Source organism: Panthera pardus, unplaced genomic scaffold, assembly GCF_024362965.1.
Source record: "Panthera pardus isolate Hobbes unplaced genomic scaffold, ASM2436296v1 HiC_scaffold_13, whole genome shotgun sequence".
Lineage (NCBI taxonomy): Eukaryota > Metazoa > Chordata > Mammalia > Carnivora > Felidae > Panthera > Panthera pardus.
The window spans coordinates 173,265,699-173,287,672 of NW_026526688.1; the positions used below are offsets into that span (position 1 = coordinate 173,265,699).

Below are 21,974 nucleotides of genomic sequence, written 5' to 3' on the forward strand. Positions count from 1 at the left end.
ATTTGCTCCAAGATCAGACGAACAAGCTCATTTCAGAAGATAAAGAACAATTAGGCATCCACAGGCGTCCTTTCCCTACTACAGAAGCTACCACTATGGCCACCCTCTGCTTCTGCCTGAAGCATACCTTAGCCTATGTCACCCCTCTGGTTGACGCCCCCTAAATGCTTCCCGCTGCGCTTAAATGCAGATCCAAACCCCATTCTGTGCTTACAGAGCCCTAAAGGGCCCAGGCCTGGTTACCGCTCTCCCACTGGGCCCGCGCTCGCTGCATTCCAGTCACTCCTGCCTTCTTCCCACTGCTTTAACGAGCCCACCTGGGCCACCCCTAGGCTTGGTACCTGCTGTCCCCTCTGCCTGGAATGTGCTGAGCACCCTCACTCCCCAGATGAACTGCTACCTCCTTGCCACCCCAGCCCCTAGTCACTCTCTACCAGACCTCGTTGCTTACTTTTCTCCCCAGCACTTAGCACCATCTGGAATGGCCTTGTTTACCTATGTGCTTGCTGCTCTGCAGTCTCTCCCACCTCTTATTCGAGCTCCATGAAAACAGGAGCCTGGTCTGCCTCAGTCATTGCTAAACCCTCAACTCCTCAATCAGTACCTGGCACATACTACGTGTTCAATAAATATCTGTGTTGAACACATTTGTTAAATGACTTGCTGAATGAATAGGCACACCCCTAGGTTTTCAGCAAGGCCAAAATATGGAAAACCTGGTTTCACATAAAATATTAATTAGTGACTATTTTACAAAAGGATTCCTTACCTAATGTATTTTTAAATATCTGGCTTACAGAGTTTCAGCGTGCACACTTTTTTTTTTTTTTGAGATTTTATTTTAAAGTAATGTCTATACCCAACGTGGAGCTCGAACTCACAACCCTAAGATCAGTAGTCACATGCTCTACCCGCTGAGCCAGCCAGGCAACCCCAGTGTGCACACTTTTTAAAGGATAAACTTATGGTCACCTGGGTGGCTCAGTCAGTTAAATGTCTGACACTTCGTTTCGGCTCAGGTCATGATCTCATCATTCATGAGTTCCAGCCCCGAGCTGGGCTCTGCACTGACAGTGCGGAGCCTGCTTGAGATTCTCTCTGTCTCTCTCCTCCTCTCTCTCTCTGTATATGCTCTCTCTCTCTCAGCATCAATAAACTTAAAAAAAAAAAAAGATTAAAAATAAAAAGGATAAACCTATTGTGCAAACTGAACTCACTCCTCCAGGGTATGAACAGTACCTGGTACACAGAAGGTACCCAATAAACATCCCCTGCATAATGAGCACTGGGAAATAACACAAGGCATGAACTATATGAAACTGCATATATGAATTTGAGAACACAGCAAATCCGGATATATTTAGGTCCCATTTTCCATGTTATCTGACAGAGTAACACATACATTTAAAACCCACTACTTTGAGACACTAGCAATAATCTTAGCCATTACCTTTACAGGCAGGTGCAAATTCAGATAAATTCAGAAAATTACCCGACAGTTCTGCAGTCTTCGCTAGCTGCTGCATGGGAGACACAGAAGCAGTGAGCAGAAACACTCAAAACTGCCAGGTTGTTGAGGACATCTGTGGGTTTAGTATAAACATCACGATTCTTGAGAAATTAGGTTTTCTTTGTAATCTACATAAAAACTCTTGTGCCCCAATGAAAGACTAATCAAGAAACCACACCTCTCTAAAACCTGCCCCACTGGTAATACAATGCACACCTGCACCCCTGCTCCGTGTCATGTCCAATTTAACAGAAAGTATGTCTTAATTTTTCCTTCCTTAACATAAAATTCTTCCCTGTTTGGGCTGTATTCCTATACCATGAAACTGCTCACTCCACATATTCAATATTCATACAATATTAATGCAGCACCCAAGAAAAACAAACTCCCGTTCAGGTATCCACCTGCATCAAGTGATGTCTACTCCCCTTCTCTTTCCCTACCAGGTATCAAGACACAGTCTGCAAAGGTCAAGACAGAAAAGTAATTAGATGTGCAATTACATTAGATGTGTTTGTGTGAAGTGTGTGTTCATAGTCAGCTGTGTGTTCTTGAAGAGTCATTCTAAAATCAAATATAAATGTACTCTGAGATTATACACATTGTCTTATTTGCAGCTCTTGTTTCTGCTTTTAAAACATTCCCTGGTTTAGAATGCCAACTGTGTTAATGCCTTATCTCTTAACAGTAAACCAAAGAGGTTCCAAAGAAACTCACTCTTACAATCTATAACCCCAAGAAATGATTTCAGATAGTTTCACATTCTAAAAACTCACAACATGTCGTCTATACGAATCAATTTCAGGATGCAATTTATGAGAGTACACCATGTAGAAGACATGAAACATAAAATAGCTACACTTTCTGCTGACAACTGATAAATTTGCTCCAAAAACATTTTATAGTTTTGCTGTTGTTCTGTAGTTTAAATAACTCTGGAATAACACGATTCAGAATTTACAGGAAGTTACAATATACAGTTCATTTACATCACCTTTTCAAAAGTACTGCCAGTTGGAGAAAGCTGACAATCCTTGTAAAAGTCCTTAATGTTTTAAGTAAAGCTTTAGTCTGGTGTTTTCACTATCATCTCATAGGTCAACGTGAACAAAAGTCCATCTCACTCCTATAGTGAAAAGCATCTTTATTAAATGTTTTGGAAAAGTAAACAAAACTATAAAACAGTACCAGGAATAAGGTTGTTGATAGGTTTTTCTTTTTGGTTTTTGTTGTTGTTGTCGTTGTTGTTTTAGATTTACTTCTTACCAATTTTGGAGTAAAAAAATATATACTAAGTTTTTGTTTTGTTTTTTGTTTTTTTGGTTTGTCTCCCTTTGGCCTTGTGGTACAAAGTCAAACAGTATAAAAGGTGGACTCGAATCCTCAACCTAAAATAAGTAAAATATAATCAGACAACACACCCTGAATTACTTTTTAAACTACGTAACATTTTTTTTAATTTAGCATTATTTATAAAAGCCAATAAGGTATCACTTCAAACCAAAAAATCTGGACTTTATCATTCTTTTTATTCACCACAAAACCACAAGGGCTCAAAACTTTGTTAAAAGTCATTTCATTTTATCACAGCTGTGTTTCAGGAAGTGAAAATTCTGGTGAGAATGAGAAGATAGGATACAGTGCCTAATAACTAATCTGGTTTCTGTGTCTCCATTTTATTACCACTTAAATGACAGGCCAAGCCTTATGTGGCTCACAAACAGGTATTTATTTATAAAACCAGCACTCTAAAAGCACTACATAACTAGAAGATATAACAACCACCTAATTATTATTTGTAAAGGGTCACATAATGGCTAACAGATTCTCTCAGTAAGAGTTTATTACTCAACCTGTCAAACTCCAAGAGTGAGCCCTGCTAAGGGCAAAGAGGAATCCCTGGAGTGTGAGAAAGGTGCCCAGTTGTCCTGCCGGCCTTTCACTCAAAAACACCTAAACGGCTGGTACTCCGCCAGGGTATTAAAATAATTCTATGTTCGCAAACTGGTGGGAACTCTCGAAATCTACTCCCATCCCTTCGTTTTAGCGATAGTGAAATCGGCAGGGGTTTGCAACGCTCAGTTATTCTGAAGGCGCTAATGTTCTGAAAATAAAACTTTATGGAAATAGAAGGTAAACATTTTGCATTCAAAACTCAGACCACCGAACCCTCTGAAACAGGGAGTTTAAAACAAAGGACAGACACCCTCCGTGTGCACCAAGTCCAGCTTTTCGGCATCCTCGGCGCCCTAACCCAGGCAAAAAAGCACAAGCCGGTGGCAAGGAGGATGCCACCCAAGCTCCCGCCGCGGGGGGAAACAACCGGCGGAGAATCCGCGGCGCGTGGTGGGCTGCGGGGGAAGAGAGGCAGCCGGCCGCCAGGTGCGGACACCTGGGTCCGGCGCCGAGCCTCGCTCTCCCCACCCGTCAAATGGGCGTGACGCCACCTAGCCCGTTAGGCCAACTAATGAATGAGAACCGCCGGGGAAACGACCCCAGCCGCGCCCGCCACTCTCCGGTCGCTGTCCCCAGTCAGCGGGGCGTCCCCCGCCGCCGGCGGTCTCGGCACGGTCAGACCCCCCCCACCCCCCGCCGCAGGCGCTCCTCCCGCGCTCCGGACCCCCCGCGGCTCGACGGTTACAAACGTCCCCAGAACCGCGCCCGCCGGGACGCCGGCTCCCAGAGCCGTCCGCTACGGTAACGGGCGCCGGCCCGACGCTGCCCCGACGCCGCCTACCTTGGCCACCCAGCTGAACAATGGTGACATCGCGGGCCGGGAGGCGGCTCCTCGCCCTTCGCTCCCGCTCACTCCCGCCGCCGGCCCGTGGGACGGCGGACAGCCGGGGGCGGGCTCAGGGCGCGGCGGGGCGCGGGCATGGCTCCGGCGGCGGCGGCGGGCTCCTCCCCGCTCGTCACTGCTCGGAGAGGTCGCGCCCGCAGGGCTGCCCGGGCGGCCGAGAAAGGGAAGTGGGTGGGGAGAGCGCGGGGAAGGGGAGGGGACGGAGGGGGAGGGGACGGAGCGCGGCCGACCCCGCCCACCCCCACCCCACCCCCCAACGCTGGGCTCGCGGCGGGAAGTTGGGACGCGCGGGGGTCGCGCACCTCGCGGCTGTCCCCGGCTGCGCAGCTCCGGGAGGAGGAAACCCACACGCCTCGGACGTCCCTTTCGCACAACTTTCGGAGAACCGGGAAGTCCTCTCGCTCAGGTTGGATACAAGCCCCAGAGTTGAGAAAGCCCGCCCAACTTAACCGGGGTTGCCCCCACCCCCACAGCGTTTCTTTCTAAGCGCTCGAGATGGCGGGTAACAAAAGGACTAGTGTTTCCCTAGCCCCTAATACCTTTATATAATCAAAGGTGGTTTTCTTGGAGTCAGGAAACTAAGCTATTGAGACTCGGGGTGGGGGTAGGAAACGAAGCTCCTGCCAGCCGGCAGGTTTCAGCCACGTGAGAAATGGTGACTTCACCGGTTTTCTTCTCTCCCAAGGCAAGACGATAAGACAGTGTAGTCAGTTTATAGCTACAAAGGTTAAAGCTGAGTTTCTAACTCAAGACACCCCAGAGTTCCACATTGGAAGAAAAAAAGAAAAAGTGCAAAGGTCTAGTAGCCAGCGTGTAAATGTAAGTCATGTTGAGCCACTCACTGTGTGAATCAGGCCAAATAGCAACCCCAGACCGAGAACTGTGCTTCTCTTTCCTTTTGTCATATTGTGCATTATTTTCACGATAGGCCAATAGAACATTTTATTCAAACAGTTTGGACGGTCTCCAAACGTCTGGAATCTGAGGCAGGTGGGTATATTATCCATTGCTGTGTAACAAATTATCCCCAAACTGAGAAGCTTAAAACACCGGTTTCTGGGGGGTCAGAAATCCAGAGCATCTTAGCTGGGTGCTCTGGCTCAGGTCTCTCTTGTTGAGTTCAAGCCGTTAGCTGGGGCAGAGGCCATCCCAAAACTGGAGTGGGACTGAAGGATCCACTTTCAAGCTCACTCCCATAGTTTGTTCCATACAGGCTGTTGGACTCAGGCCTTTGGTTTCTTTTCTTTCTTTCTTTCTTTTTTTTTTTAATGTTTATTTATTTTGAGAGAGAGAGACAGTGTGAGCAGAGTTGGGGCAGGGAGAGAGGGAGACACAGCATCTGAAGCAGGCTCCAGGCTCTGAGCTGTCAGCACAGAGCCTGACATGGGGCTTGAACTGGTGAACCGGCTTATGACCTGAGCCAAAGTCAGACACTCAACCGACTGAGCCACCCAGGTGCCCCAAGGGCTTGGGTTTCTTGCTGCATCATGTGGTCCTCCCCATAGGGCTGCTCATAAAATGTCAGTTCGCATCCCCCCAAGTACAAATGATCTGAGAAACAGCATGTGTCCAAGAAGGAAATCAGTTGTTTTAGAAACTGATCTCGGAAGTGACAGCCCACAACTTCCGCTGTATTTTCTTCATTAAATGCAAGGAAATTAGTCCACACACAAGACAACGGGTATTACACACGGGTATGACTGCCAAGAAGAGAGGATCATGGGGGTGAGGGACATGTCATCCTCTTGTTTCTCCTTCCAGATAGAGTGCATGGGGAAAGCCAAGAGTGACAGCATTCTAACAGAGCCTACCTGGGTAAAAAAGGTCCTAAGAGCATCTTAAGGAACTGCTGTTCCTTCATTCTTTTAAACAGTGATTATTATTCCCTAAGAAATTAGGAGCTAGGGCACCTGGCTGGCTCAGCTGGAAGAGCATGCTGCTCTTAATCTCAGGGTCATGAGTTAAAGCCCCACATTGGGTGTAGAGATTACTAAAAAAAGAAGAAAATGAAAAGCTAGAAAAAGGGCGTGCATTGGCAGCCATTTAACCAAATCCTTCCCTGTTATCAAATCACTTCCTCCAAATAGAAGAGATTGAGTCTGACAAGTCCATTACACCAAGAGCCCTTCTGTCCTCCACAGCCTTGCTACTCAAAGAACCAGCAGCCTAGACACCATCTGGCAAGTTGTTAGACATGCAGAATCTCAGGCCCTGCCCTAATCCAGACCTACGGAGTCAGAACTTTGATTTTACCTTGATTCCATATGTCTAGTGTGCACGTTCAAGTTTGGGATGCACTAGTATGTGAGAGTCATTGACGTGAGGCTTAAAATGGGTTTCTGGCCAACAGCCCCTAGAGAGAACAGCTAAAATTGTCTGGTGTCCTGGGAATGGTATGCACTAGGTCAGGTAGAGAGAGACCTGGAAGATTCCTAGGCAGCAACACAGTTTGATGGGACTGGATGGGCAGCTGAGGACCAGGTGGGACAAGCTGGGCCCATGACAGTCATCACCATACTCTATCACTCCCATCTCCAGACTGAGCTCTATAAAAATACCCCAGAATTTAGAAGCAACTCTAGGGTTGAAAGGACGAAAGGAACCTGAAATTGATGAAAGAAACCTGAGTTACTTCTGACCAAGATAAATTTTCTGCAAATTGGGCAGGAGATCTAAAAGAAATTAGATTAAATTTAGGAGATAAAATCATACACTTCTTGCAAAAAAAGAAAAAGTCAGACCAAATCCTGGATGTAACACTTACAACGGGAAAGTGTGCTGGCAGGTGAAAAAAGGGACATCAAGTCCTCATTGTTTCAACCTGGATCCAGTTCTCCAAATACGCACTTCTGGGTGGAGGCTTCTCAGAACCTGGTTTGGACTTGCCTAAAGCTTATATATCCTTTAGACACACAGAGGTCTCCCTCTGCCCCAGATCTCTGCCTGATCCTGGACTGGGCAAAATCACTCATTTCATGGGAATATGGGAACATAAGGGCCTTTCCATTGAATAGACTTGATAGACCGTAAAATGCAGAGCTCTGCATATAGTTTAAGAAATAGAGGAGAAAGGTCTTATTTTAATTCACTGCCAGCATGGAGCTTGCCAGTCACACTGCAAGAAAAAATTCTATTATAATTTGGAATTTCACAAAAGGAAAACCATTAACATCAGACAAGCTACTGGTTCCACATTCAAATAAAACAATTTTCATTAAAACACCACCATCTGAAAAAAAAGTATCCTTCCCCCCAAGAAACTGTATATTCCCACAGGGAAGGACTATAGATATCCCAGGCACTGGTTTTTTGTTGTTGTTGTTTTTTTTAATGTTTATTTTTGAGAGAAAGAGCAGGGGAGGGGCAGAGAGAGGAGGACAGAGGACCCAAAGCCGGATCTGTGCTGACAGCAGAGAGGGCAATGCTGGGCTCGAACTCACAAACCATGAGATCATGACCTGAGCTCAGAAGCTTAACCGACTAAACCCCCAGGGTGCTCCCAGGCATTGGTTATTTTTAACAGCTCCCTGGTGATTGTCTCTCCGTCAGAATTGAGAACCCCTATGACAGACGAATCATTACTCAAAGGTGCTGATGATTCCCAGCCCTATCTATCACAGTTACCTGTGGTGCCCGGGGTGGGGGGGGAGAAGGGCAGATAAATTGGGGGTAGGGTCAGATCCTCAGAGATGTCAAAGGGCAGGCAGGTCACATAAATGTGTGAAGAAAGCCAGGTGTGAGACAATTAGGACTGAATGAGCTGTGGCATCTTGGAGAAGGGACACCCAATTATTAACAACTCCACCCAGCCCAGCAAAAATGGGTCACCCAAATGAATTCAGCCAGAGGTCAATACTGGTGTTGACCTTTAATTTTGCTGAAAGCTTGGAAGAACATGTGTGTCCCACGTCGGATGTAGAGATTACTTGCATGAATGAATTGAATAAATAACAATTTTAAAAAATATATATCCAAATAGGACTTCTGAGATCTAAACAAATGATTTATAGAAAATTCAAGACTGCTTTTTTTTTCTTTAATGTTTATTGTATATATTTTGAGAGACAGTGCAGGCAGGGGAAGGGCAGAGAGAGAATCCCAAGCAGGTTCTGTGCTTTTAGCACAGAGCCCCACTTAGGGCTTGATCCCACAAACCCCCAGATCATGACCTGAGCCAAGATGACAAGTTGAACACTTAACTGCCTGAGCCATCCAGCACCCCTATTTTTTTTTTCAAGACTGCTAAGTAACTTTTTTTTTTAATATTTATTTTTGAAGGAGACAGAGTGAACACAAGCGGGGGAAGCGCTGGGGCGGGGGGGGGGGGGGGGGGGGGGGGTAGACAGAGGATCTGAAGCAGGCTCCACGCTGACAGCAGCGAGCTAGGAGCCCAACATGGGGGCTCAAACTCAAAAACTGCGAGATCGTGACCTGAGCAGAGGTCAGACGTTCAACCACCTGAGTCACCCAGGTGCCCCTCTAAGTAACTTTAAAAGGATGATTTAATCTCAGTTTTCCTGAGACATTACAGGAGGACTTGAAAAGAGATGGTGGGGGGGAGACCCAGAAACTGGTAGAGTTGCTTCCCTTTTAAGTCTGACCGGAACCCTCCGAAATAACCCCAACACTGCTCCCACTCTTCTGCCATGTACTTCCTTTGAGGAGAAGCAAGAGGCAAGGACCGCAGAGTCTCCTCTGAGAATTCCAGAGGAGATGAACCTCCTCGGCTGTGCTCCACCAGCTCAGAGGTGGAGGCAGAAAGGGGGGGAGCCTGAAAAAGCCTGACCTCACTCTGACGACCCTTCCTCCCCCATAAGACCTGGCTAAAAATAGGGCAGCCGTAATAGGAGGAAACTCAACTTGGTTTCAAGTGAATCAGAACCACTCGGCAACTATGATCCTGATACCAATGACAATATGGGTTTCCCCCCCGCCCACACACACCATCAAGCAATTCTCTGACACCAGCTGGGTACCCTACAATTCAACTCGATTCTGACACCATCAACCTGAAGTTAAGGGCTCAGTCCCACAAGACTGCAGCCCCCACACACACTTCCCATAAGGCAATCACAAGGCCAAGTTGTCACCTGGGCTTCTGACCAGCCGGCCACAGGTTCTCCCATCCCCCTCCTCGAGTTCAAGTCCTATGTTAGCGCGGCTCACAGAACTCAGAACATTTTACTTACTAGATAACTGGTTTATTATAAAAGGCTGTAACTCAGGAACAGCCAGACGTCAGAGAGGCCTAGGGCAAAGTGTGAAGAAAGTGCACACTCTCGGAAAGTGCCAGTGTCCTGCCATCTCTAAGTGTTCACCAAACTCAGAAGCTCTCCGAACCCTGTCATTTGGATTTTTAATGCAGGCCTCATTACCGAAGCATGATCAATTAAATCATTGGCCACTAGTGATGAAACTCAAACTTCAGCCCCTCTCCCCCCCCCCCCCCACCCCCCCAGAGGTCAGGGGGTAGGACTGAATGTCCCTACTCTCTAATCCTGTGGTTGATTCCCTGGCAACCAGTCTCCTTTCTTAGGTGACCAAGGGGCTTCCAAAAGTCTCTTGATTAACATAACAAAAGGACACCTTCATTGCTCTCTTCACAGGAAATTCCAAAGGTTTTAGGAGCTCTGTGCCAGGAAAGGGGACCGACATCAAATGTATGTTTCTTATTATAAATCACAATATCACGGCAGCTAATCAGGGAGTGATTCAGTTCTAGCATATTCATCACCTATTGTGTAAAGCAACACAAGTCTTGGCAAGGAATAGAAATGTGACAAGGCCTGAATCTTGACCTCAAGGGAGATACAGGGTGGCTGGTAAGATTGGAAAGGGAACACCATGGGAGAGGCCCAGGTAAAGCTCCACGGAGTTCCCAGAAAAAAAACGAAAGGTAACTTAAGGCTGCAAAGGAAGCACGAGCTTCCTGGCTGGAAGGTGACAGGACATTTTTTTTTTCTTTTTTTAAGTAATCTCTACACTCAATGAGGGGTTCGAAGTCATGACCCAGAATCAAGAGCCACATGTTCTACTGACTGAGCCAGCCAGGTGCCCCAAGACTTTACAACTTTCACAGATGGTGATGAGGGAGTGGGCTTTCTAGGAAGAAGGATCAGCTGGACAAAAGCATAAAAAATTGGTGCTTATCTCTGGAAATCAAGCCTTACTAAGATAAGGCAGAAAACAGAGCTCACATTGTAAAAAGAATTTTTAGTAAATTTTAGTTTGGAGGTGTGCAGTTATCCCTGTCTGGCATAAAACTTTGTTTCCAAAAAAAATATTTGCTGAGGGTACTATCAAGTCCAAAAAAATCATGCAACAAAATCCCTCTGCATGAACTGAAAACATATGCCATGAAAAAACTTGCTCATGAATGTTCACAGTACTAGTATTCATAACAGCTCTATAAAATAGAAACAACCCAAGAGTCCATCAACTGATGAATGGAGAAACAAAATGTAGTATCCCACACAACGGGTATCATTTTGTCATAAAAAGTAGCGTGCTGATACATGCTAGGTGTAAATGGACCTTGAAAACATTATGCTAAGAAGCCAGACACAAAAGAGAACATATTGTATGATTCCACTGATAATATATATCCAGAATAGGCAAATCCATAGAGGCAGAAAGTAGATTCATGGTTTCCAGGAATTGGAAGGAGGGAAAAATGGGGAGTGATTGCTAATGAGTATAGGGTTTCTCTTTGGGATGATGAAAATATTTTGGAATTTTTAGTATATTCACTATACTAAATATACTAAAAAACTTAAATTTCATGGTATGTGAATTCTGTTGCAGTTTTTTAAATCCTATGTGACAATGGTTAAATGACTTCAGGTAAGTTAATTCCATGAAGCTTTATATTAATGGAGCCCATGCTGTAGAGGGCTAGTTTTAGGATCTTTTTTTTTAAAGTAATCTCTACACCCAACGTGGGGCTTGAACTTACTACCCCTGGATCAAGAGTCTCATGCTGTACTGACTGAGCCAGCCAGGCGAAGAGGGCTAGTTTTAGGATTAAATGAGATGCAAATGAAGCATTTCCGCCTGAATCCTTGCATATAGTAGGTGTTCAAGAAACATTAGCTATAGTAGTAGTAGCAGTAGTAGGAAGAGTAGTGCCAGCAGGGATTGCTGTTGGTTAATGATGTGATTAATTTTATGTCCACTTAAAAGGGCTAAGGGATGCTCAGTTGGCTGGTAAAGGTTATTTCTGGATATATCTGTGAAGGCGTCTCTGGAAGAGATTAGCATTTGAATAGGTAGACTGACTAAAGAAGAGAGCTCTCACGCACAGCACATCGGGTTGGTATCATCCAATTGTGGAGGGCAGGAATAGGACAAAAAGCTGAGGAAGGGCGAATTGGTGCTCTCTACTTGAGCTGAGACATTCATCTTCTCTTGCCTATGGGCATCAGTGCTCTGGTTCTTGCGTCTTCTCCTTCAGACCAGGACTTACACTATCAGCCCCCAAACTCACACCCACTCCACCAGCCTTCCTGGTTCTCCAGCTTTGCCGACAGCAGATGGTGGAACTTGTTGGCCTCCGTAACCATACGACCCAATTCCTGTAATAAATCTCCTCTTACATATACCTATATCCTATTGGTTCTGTCTCTCTGGAGAACCCTAACATAGTATATGGTACAAATGCAAAAATAAAACAAATGATGGGCTGGAGGTCTCAAGTTCATGACTGAGTTTATAGACAGGACAAGCAGTTGAGATCAAAGTGGAGATTGTTAGCCAAAACTAATTCCAGAATGAGTGGGCCTCCCCAATTCTCAATATTTGCTTCTCCCTTTTTATGAGTTGCTAAGTCTAGCAGCATGACTGTGCTCCATTTGTTACCTTAACTCTAAGGCACACTGTGAATGATTCCAAGTTTCTCTGGTAAATTCGTACAATTCTCGCTGGCCAGAGACTTGGAAGGCACGCACACACTTTCAGGCACCTCAGAAATTCCTACTTCAGCAATAAACCCTGCTCATTCCCACTACTACTATTCCATTCCTCTTCCCACCCATCCCTCACTTTCTGTCTACATCTCTCACTTTCTCTCAAGCACATACATGCAGTCACATTTTAAATCATGCTAAATTCAAAATGGAGTCTTTGGGTGGCAAGCCCAAGCACCCGAAGACCAGCTTCAGAACAAACGATGCTCAACAAATTGGTGAGGGAGGGAAGAGGAAAGATAAATTTGGTGAAGACTTATTTGAAGGTAGATAATAAATTCAGGTTATTAGCTAAAGAACATTCTACTTTAATGCATCCATATCAACGTTTAAATTTAGGTCTCTAATTTTGTTTTGATTTCCAGGTTATAGTTTCTTGTTAGCCAGAATAACAGCAAACAGATTTAATAACATTTTTAATGGCTCCAGTCACCTTCAGTACATTTATCAAAAAGCCTTGCAAAATTAAAATCTGGCTGCAGCCCAATTAGAAATCGTAAGACTTTGCAGTGTAAAAAAGTGAGCCATTCAATTGTTAACTCTAGAGAGGACCAGTCTGTGACAGACCCCCTCAAGAGTAAAGTTCACACCAGTTTCTCTCTACCCTCAGCAGTCTTTTTAAAACAAATTCAGTTTATGGCAGATTTATCTCTTCATTAAAAGTAACAATTCATGAAAAGGCTTATGACATTTCTAACCGGCTAAATTAATATATTTGCTACTTTTTTAAATGTTTATATTTGAGAGAGAGAGAGAGAAAGAGAGACCGTGTGTGAGCGGGGGAGGGACAAGAGCGAGGGAGACAAAGAATCTGAAGCAGGCTCCAGGCTCTGAGCTGTCAGCACAGAGCCCGACGTGGGGCTCGAACCCATGAACCATGAGATCATGACCTGAGCCAAAGTCTAACATCAACAGACTGAGCCATCCAGGCGCTCCTATATTTGCTATTTTAATATCTGTTCCCACCTCAGTATTTTTGCTTAATATGTATGGTCATTTTGTTCATTTTCTAGTTGGTAAGACATTCCAAAAATAGAAACAATGTTTTTCTAACTTTAGCTCAGTCTATAAAGTTTAAGCAAATAATCTTTTTTCCAAAGTACTGTACACACACGTTTCAAAATCATGGAAAAACCCAGCAGCAATTAGCTCATAAAAGAAAACACTGAAAATTTAGTCATAAGATTTTTGACATCCTCACCCTGTGTTATAACTAAACATGGATGTTCAGCTTTAAGCTCAGATATTTTTATTATAATTTATAATAAAAACATTAAAAACACCACCTTGCACAGCATTAATTTCACCAAAAAATAACTTTTTCTAAACTGAAAGTTATGTTTCTCCTAAAAAATGAGACTGAAAAATATTAATTCCCAAATCCATTAGTGAATAAAAATTGGACCAAAACTCCCCTTTCTCCCTTATTTCATAGATTACAATTTCCTTAAAAAAAAAAAAAAAAAAAAAGTGGCTTAGTTTACCTCTAACTAGCATGATTTCCCACTTCTAAAACAATTTCTATTTACCCACTATCATCTAGTTCTTTAAAGTCATCAACTTTGAATCCAGCAATCGTGCTTCTTGGTATTTAGCCAAAGTAGTTGAAAACTTATGTCCATACAAAAACCTGCACACAGATGTTTGTAGCAGCTTTATTTAGTTACCAAAGCCCAGAAGCAACCAAGATGTCCTTCTGTAAGTGAATGGATAAATAAACTGTGGTCCATCCAGATAATAGAATATTATTTAGTGCTAGAAAGAAATGAACTGCCAGACCATGGAAATACATGGAGGAACTGTAAATGCACATTACTAAAGGAAAGAGGCCAATCTGAAAAGGCTACATATATATAATTCCAACTATATGACATTCTGGAAAACGTAGAACTATGGAACCAGTGAAAGATCAGTGGTTGTCAAGCGGTTGGGAATGGAAAGAGGGAGATGAATAGGTAGAGCACAGAGGATTTTTAGGGCAGTGAAAATTACTTGTTATGCTGTTATAATGATGGATACATGTCATTCTACATTTTTCCAAACCCACAGAATATACAACACCAAGAGTGAGTCCTGATGTAAACTATGGACTTTGGGTGATCATGTTGTGTCCATACAGATTCACCAGTTGTAATAAATGTATTACCCTGCTGGCGGATGCCGATAATGGCAGAGGCTATTTATGTGTGGAGGCTGGGTGTAGGGGAAATCTCTATACTCTGTGCTCACTCTTTGCTGTGAATCTAAAACTATTCTAGAAAAATGAGGTCTTAAACAAAAGCATCAGGTTTGAAACACAATGGATACTCTTCTTGTAAATGCTCTCACTCTTTTCAAAGCCTAAATTTGTATATGTTGGTATTTTTGGATCACAATAGTTTTGGAACTGCACAGCAAGCACCTAAAAAGCAGAACAATGTCTCTCCCATGTTGGTAACTTGTGCCTGGTACAGAGCCACATACCTCTATAGTCACGCAAAGCAATTCACATCTGTTTCCTCGCTATAGCTTGAGATAGATACCTCCAAAACGTCCACCGAGCCATGTACGCTTGCATTTCACCCAGAGGAGAGTGCTGGTTATGCTCAGTGCAATTTTTAGGTGCACAGAGCAAGCACATTTCCCAGAAGTTGAGACCCAAGAGCCACATTCCTGGGTAAATGCCCCTCTCGGAACTTGAAGATAAAGGGTCCCTCTGGGTTCACAGCTTAGCAAAGTAATACGTAGGTTATAAAATAACCCATCTGCCTCCCAGTCTCTATATACAGCTAAAGCAGGTGCATAATTGGAAACAATTTCTGCTGGCTTTGACAGGAGGTGTTAGGGACGAGAAGGTACAAGAAGGGAATGGCTTCCCTTTTCCCTTGATGTTCGAGTCTCCTTTGATTTCTCCAATGCTTCTAACGTAGGGAGGTCTGAGACACTGCCCTCTTCACCTGGGATTTTCCAGACTTGACAGAGGCCATGCTCAGGGTAAAGTGAAGATAAATCAGCCTGATAAGTCAGAGGAGGCTCAGAATTCATCTGAAGTGATCTGATTGATCTGAACACAGTCCTTTGGAGTCTTTCTCTCTGTGGAGGCAACACATCTCCAGAGACCGCCGAGGAGGGACGCAGGGATGGGCGTCCAATGTGCACTGCCAGCTTCTACCTACTCAAGACCGGCTGTGTGGTCTCAGGCAGCTCATGTCGCATCTCTGGGCCCATTTCCACCGTGTACATTTCAGAGGTTACACTCAAGATCTCCAAGGTCCCTTCCAAGCTTCCCTTGGGAACGCTATGAAATAAGTGCTAAATTAAATGCCCGTGATGGGTTCATGCCTGGAAGCCTTAGCTCAGGGTCAAGGAGAATTAAACAAACCTGCTTACCAATCTCAAGGTCCTGATGTTGCAAGGATGCCAAAGCAGCCCTTGGAACTTTTCAGGAAACCTAGAGTTGGTTCCTTACCTCAGGGGAGAAGCTTGCAAGAATGAGTGCCTACAGCTCAGTGGTAGGGTGGGTCCCCTGCCTCCTGTCTGCAGTACCCCTTCTTCACGATCAAGGGTCAGGAAGGAGGGAAACAACATCTACTGAACATCTGTTGCATGCCAAGTATTTTCATATATTATCTCATCAATCCTTACAACAACCCCAAAGTCTTGTGGGCCCAACCACTGCCCTGCAAAACTGCAGGGTCAGGACCTCCATCCCAGTGTGTCCAGAAGGTGGGACTCCTGTCCCAGTAGGTCTGGAAGGCAGAGAATCAAGGCCAAGAGGATTTTTCTTAAGCCTTAAGATCTGATGGAGTTTTGCCTTGTAGTTGGGGTTTTTTTTTTTTTTTTTTTTGAATGGGAACATTTATTCTATGCCTGTTTCATCACTGTGTTTTGGAAGCACATAATTTGTTTGGTTTCACACATTCACAGCTTAGAGAGGAATTTGTCTCCGTGTATGTCAGCATGAATCATATCTCCAGTCTCACCCGCATCTGATTTAGATGACCTTTAGATGAAATGCTGGACTTTAGATTTTTGAGTTGATGCTGGAGCAAGTGAAGACTTTGGGGGGTTTGGGAATGGAATAAATGTGTTTTGCATGTGAGAAACACATGAATGGGGGGGGGGGGCAGGGACAAAATGCTGTAGGCTTCAGGTTCACAGCCTCCCCAAATTCAGATGTTAACACTGAGTCCTCCACGTAATGGTAGTTGGAGGTGGGGTCTTTGGAAGTAATTAGGTCGTGAGGGTGGAGCCATGGGGAATAGGATTGGTGTCCATGTAAAAGAGATCCCACAGGGCCCCTTGCCTCTCCCACCATGTGAGGAGACAGGAGAAGACGGCCATCTATGAACCGGGAAGTGGTCCTCACCAGACACTGGATCTGCCAGCACCTTGATCTTGAATTTCTCAGCCTCCAGAACTGTGAGACATAAATTTCTGTTGTTCACAAGCCACTCGGACTGGTGTTTTTTTTTTTTTTTTTTACAGTAACCCTAAGGAACTAAGACAAGTAAAAATAATAGTAATAGAACATGATGTGTATTGAGCGCTTACTATCTACCAGACAGTGCTTAAAACAGCAAACCTTTGGAAAGCACTCATTACAGGCCAGCCGTTGTTCTGAGCATTTCCAATGTGCAGACGGACCAGGAAGGCCACATTTTGGATGGGGAAACTGCAGGGGCAGAACCAGGCTTCAGGCCCAAACACTCTGTCAACTTAACCACTTTATCACACGTAGCCCCTAATTATCTCAAAACTCTGCGGCAAAGATACTATTCATTCTATTTGGCAGACAAAGAAGCTGAGGGTCAGAAAGGTAAAATACCTCACCCAAGGTCGAGCCTGGGTAGAGCTGATGGTCTCTCCACGGTGCAGGAAAGCAAATGGTCCTCAGTGCTATTAACACTGGGCTTCGTGCTCTAAGACTTCAGGGATCTATTCTCGTCAAGAAACGTTCTGAAGACACCCACCACCTTCCAACCAACAGCTGGCTTTGTCGGGGGGGTGGGGGGGAATTCTGCTGCTTTCACGGGGCTGGGGGATGAGGCAATGGCAGCTAGGCTACATGGGGGTGGGCTTGAAACAGGAGCAGATTCTAATGAATAATCAAAAGAAAGGAAGAAAAAGAAAAGGAAGCAAGTCCTCTCTGGGTCTGAGGAAGCAGGGCGCTTCCCCGAGGCTACAGCTGGCTGGGGGCTAGTAAGAAGGAAATGAGGCCTCCAGCAGACTCCCCGCTGAGGCCACCCTGGGGACTGGCAAGCCCAACCCAACCGGAACCTGACCAGGGACAAAGCAGGGGCTGGGGCTCCTGGGTGTGGGGCAGGTGGCAGCAGTGATCCTCCCTAGGAAGAGGTGGCCTGGCTAACGGAATGAAAGACCCTGACCTCACAGTGCCAGAAAATTGGCTGAATGGGGTATGTCTCCTGCCAAAGTTTAATGACAGCCTGACTCTTTCAGTTAGAGGAGTCAGTGGGTCTAAGACAAGGTTTCATCACAGGAAGCAGCCCATCACTCTGTTCCTCCTCTCCAACTGCGATGTTGTGGTACCAGGGCTTAAGGGCGGGCCAAGCCAAGAACGGTGCACGCAGATGTTGCTATATAGTTTCAATTCATAGCTGATACACAGTATATGTAGTTGGTGATTTCAGGCATCCAACTGTGGCCCCCTGTGTGCACAGCAGGGAACTTAAACCATGGAAGCATCCATGAATTCTTCGTCTCTTAGTAAGTATCTGTTGTACAACAGTGCACACCAGTCCCTGGAGATGCTACAGCACATAAGCCACCTGCCCCCAGAGGCGCGCGCTAGGCTCCAGTGGGCCCGCGCAGCAAGTAAACAGGAAACTGCACAGCCGGGTGAGGAGTGTCGCAAGAAGGAAAAGAGGGTGCTATGAAAGCACGCAGAGAGGGCCTGGAACCCAACGCTGTGGCCTGTAAACCCACCCAAAGGGCCTGAGGCTTAAAGATGCACACCAAGTCAAGCAGAAGTTACCACAAAAGGAAAAAGGAGTGAAATTATCCCTAATCTACAAAAGAGCAGAATCTGATGCTGGACTTTTTATTACATCCAACATTCTTGTTTTCTAAGTTTTGTTTGTTTGTTTGTCTGTTTTTTTAATTATAAAATATTTCCAGAGGCACCTGGGTGGCTCAGTCGGTTAAGCATCTGACTTCGGCTCAGGTCATGATCCCATGGTTCATGAGTTCCAGCCCCATGTCAGGTTCTGTGCTGACAACTCAGAGCCTGGAGCCTGCTTCAGATTCTTTGTCTCCCTCACTCTCTGCCCCTCCCCCCCTTGCACTCTGTCTCCCTCTCAAAAAGAAATAAACATTTAAAAAAATGTTTTTTTAAAAAGAAAAAAGAAAAAAATTTTCCAAAAAATCAAATAGAATAATATGACAGATACTCATGTACCTTCTACCCAGTTTTAACAGTTTTAAATATTTGCACATAGGTACATAAATGTATTTTTTTAAAAGAAATAAGATGTTACTTATAGAGATCTCCCTACAGGCCCAGGAGTACCCACCATCTAGTGCTAGGTTTATCTTCCCTGTCTGTTTTGATATGTTATCCCCATGAATAGTAATCCACAAACTATATTAACTCGCATTTTGTGCTTTTCAATTTGTTCCTATATGGTATCACAGTGTATACTATATTTTTGGCAGTTTCTTTTTTATATTCAACATGGTGTATTTTAACTGCTGACTGAAATTCAGTTGTAATAAATTGTATGACTATCCCATATCTGTTCCATTTTTTCTTTAAAGTAGGCTTCACGCCCAGAATGGAGCCCAACATGGGGCTTGAACTCATGACCCTGAGATCAAGACTTGAGTTGAGATCAAGAGTCAGATGCTAAAAGACTGAGCCACCAGGCGCCCCTACTCCAATTTTGATGGATATAGAATTTTTCCTTTTTAAAAAAAACATTTTGGGGGGGCACCTGGGTGGCTTAGTCGGTTGAGCGTCTGACTTTGGCTCAGGTCAGGATCTCGCCGTCTATGAGTTCCAGCCCTGCGTCGGGCTCTGTGCTGACAGCTCGGAGCCTGGGGCCTGCCTCCAATTCTGTTTCTCGCTCACTCTCTACCCCTCCACCACTCGTGCTCTGTCTCTCTCAAGCACTAAATAAACATTGAAAAAAAATTTTTTTAATTTTTTTAATGTTTATTTATATTTGAGAGAGAGAGAAAGAGAGATTGAGAGAAACAGTGTGTGAGCGGGGGAGGAGCAGAGGGAGAGGGAGACACAGAATCTGACTCCAGGCTCTCAGCCGTCAGCACAGAGCCAGATGCGGGGCTCGAACTCACGAGCTGTTTGAGCCGTGAGATCATGACCTGAGCCGAAGTCAGAGGCTTACCTGACTGAGCCACCCAGGCACCCCTTTCCGGTTTTTTTTTTTTTTTTTTAACCACAAGAACAACACCTCTTCCTTGTCTCCTTGTGCACATGTCCATCACACGTGCCTAAAAGTGGAACTGCCGGGCTACAGGTGTCCACATCTTCAACTCTGCTGCACATGGCCATACTCCTCTGCAGAATCACTGTGCCAATTTAGACTTACACCCGCGTGCATGGGTTCCTGTTGCTTCACATCCTTGCCAATCCTGATGTTATCAAGCTCTTAAATTTCAACATTCTAATGAGTGTGATGTTATTTTCTTACTTTAATCTGCCCTTGACTGGTTGCTAGACTGTTGCCTATCTTTTCAACGGGGGGCTTGAACTAACAACCCGGAGTAGCTGGCACATGCTACCTACTGAGCCAGGCTGACGCCCCTGGTTTGTATTTTCTTTTTTCTTTTTAATTTTTTTAAGTTTATTTACTTATTTTGAGAGAGAGAGAGCACAAGCAGGGTAGGGGCAGAGAAAGGGAGAGGAGAGAGAATCCCAAGCAGGCTCTGCGCTGTTAGCACAGAGCCTTATGAGGGGCTTGGACCCATGAGATCATGACTTGAGCTGAAGGCAGACACTTCACCAACTGAGCCACCCAGGCGCCCCTGGTTTGCGTTTTCTTAATGGTTTCATATCTTCTGCCCTTGGGGATATGCAAAGAGATATCTGAAATGAAGAGTTCATGTTCATTTCGTGTAGGAGATACCTACACTAAATGATTAATCACTGCCCTGGAAACGTTGAAAGACCTTCAGAGAAGCTGTGAACCCCGTTCTGACCACAGGCACACTAAATCAAAGACCAGCTTACTGTTGGATTAGGGTGCTTTTTAAAATATTTTTTTGTCCAATTTGTGGTTTAATTCGTTTGATTTATTTCAGTATAGAATTTGACTTTTTATCATTGTTTATAACAATCCTGAAAAAAAATCTATAGTCACATAACAACAAATTATAACGACCCACACCCTCATAGCTAAATCCATAGGCTAACAGACTAGAAAGCTATCCTCTAGCCAAACCTCTTTATTTACAAGTAATGAAGCTGAAGTCTGAGAGACTAAATTATTCATGTTTATTCACTCAACAAATATCTACTGAGCTTCTATACTATGTACCAGGCATTAAGCTAAGAATTTCACATAAATGTAAACATTAGACATTAAAACAAAATTTAGACACGTTTGAGGTCTCTAACGACAGCTTCAAGAGGTAAAATCTGAGAAGTTAAACAGCCTGCCTAAGGTTTATGAGTAGAGGAATGCAGGGTTAAGACGCAAAGATTCTGACCCCAGCAATACTTTCAGTCTTGTCATAAGATACACTAGTGATGCTTGGCCTAAGTTCAAAACACAGAGATATGAACCTTACAGGAGAACAGGGCCCTAGCATTCACACAATATGAGAAGAGATCCAGTTCCTTCATTGAAGAAGGCAATGGATGGGTTGGGGCTTATGCCCACATGTTACAGAAACTCTTCATTGGCCTGTGTGTCCAATGAGCCAAGACAAAGAGTACTTATGTGGAGAACCCACCGTACAGTCAGCTCCAGGGGAAGAGTAAGTACTGGGACATCATGGTGAACAACAGTCATGGTCCCTGTCCCTCATGGGGCTCACAGTCTGGTGGAGCAGACAGACATTAAGCAAGTAAGGAAACCAGTGAAATACATAATTACAAAGTGCTGAGTGCTATGAAGGAAGGAACAAGGTAATGTGAGAGAGAAAGTCTTGTGGGCAAGAGACTTACTTTAGAATGTGCAGTCAATAAAGACCTCAATTAATGCTAAAACTGAGACCTGAATGAGGTAGCCATGTCACAAGTCAGGAGAAAAGCATGTGCAAAGGCTCTGAGAATGGAAGGGAAAAAATATCTCTGTGAATACAACAGAGAGAGTGAGTAGAAAGTGGCTCAAGATAAAGCTAGAGACATAAGCAAGGGACAAACCAGCCAAAGCCCTGAAGGCTGTGTTAAGGAGCTGAACTTGATCCTAAATGTAATCGGGAATATTGGTGGGTTTAAGGAAAGGAATCACATGGCTCAGTCCTTTATTCTGGTCACTCTGACCACCATATGGAGAATGGAATACTTGGGGAGGATGGGAGGAACAAGAGACCAGTTCTCCAGTTAGGAGGCTATTGTGGAGGCTTGAATTAGGCTCGGGCTTGCAGTGAAAATTACATAGGAGCTGACAGATTAAAGATATGTTTTGGAAAAAGAACCAACAGGGCTTGCAAAAGGATAGAAAGTATGGTATAAGTGAGACAAAAGAATCAGGAATGACCTCTAGGTTTTAAAAAACGTGAGTAAGGAACTGCC

General features: G+C 44.5%; 1 protein-coding gene across 5 annotated transcripts in view; it reads right to left on the minus strand.

The window, feature by feature from the left end:
• TBC1D1 (TBC1 domain family member 1) overlaps positions 1 to 21,974 on the minus strand; it is a 224,955-nt gene that overhangs the window by 146,842 nt on the left and 56,139 nt on the right. Inside the window, exon 1 of one of the 5 annotated variants that reach the window (XM_019414379.2) lies at positions 4,248 to 4,379. The exons of the other annotated variants lie outside the window; for them this stretch is intronic. Coding sequence (XP_019269924.2) covers positions 4,248 to 4,277 — 30 coding nt within the window. The 5' untranslated portion in view covers positions 4,278 to 4,379. Of the gene's footprint in view, positions 1 to 4,247; positions 4,380 to 21,974 lie in introns of those variants that run through there. 5 annotated transcript variants of the gene reach the window in all.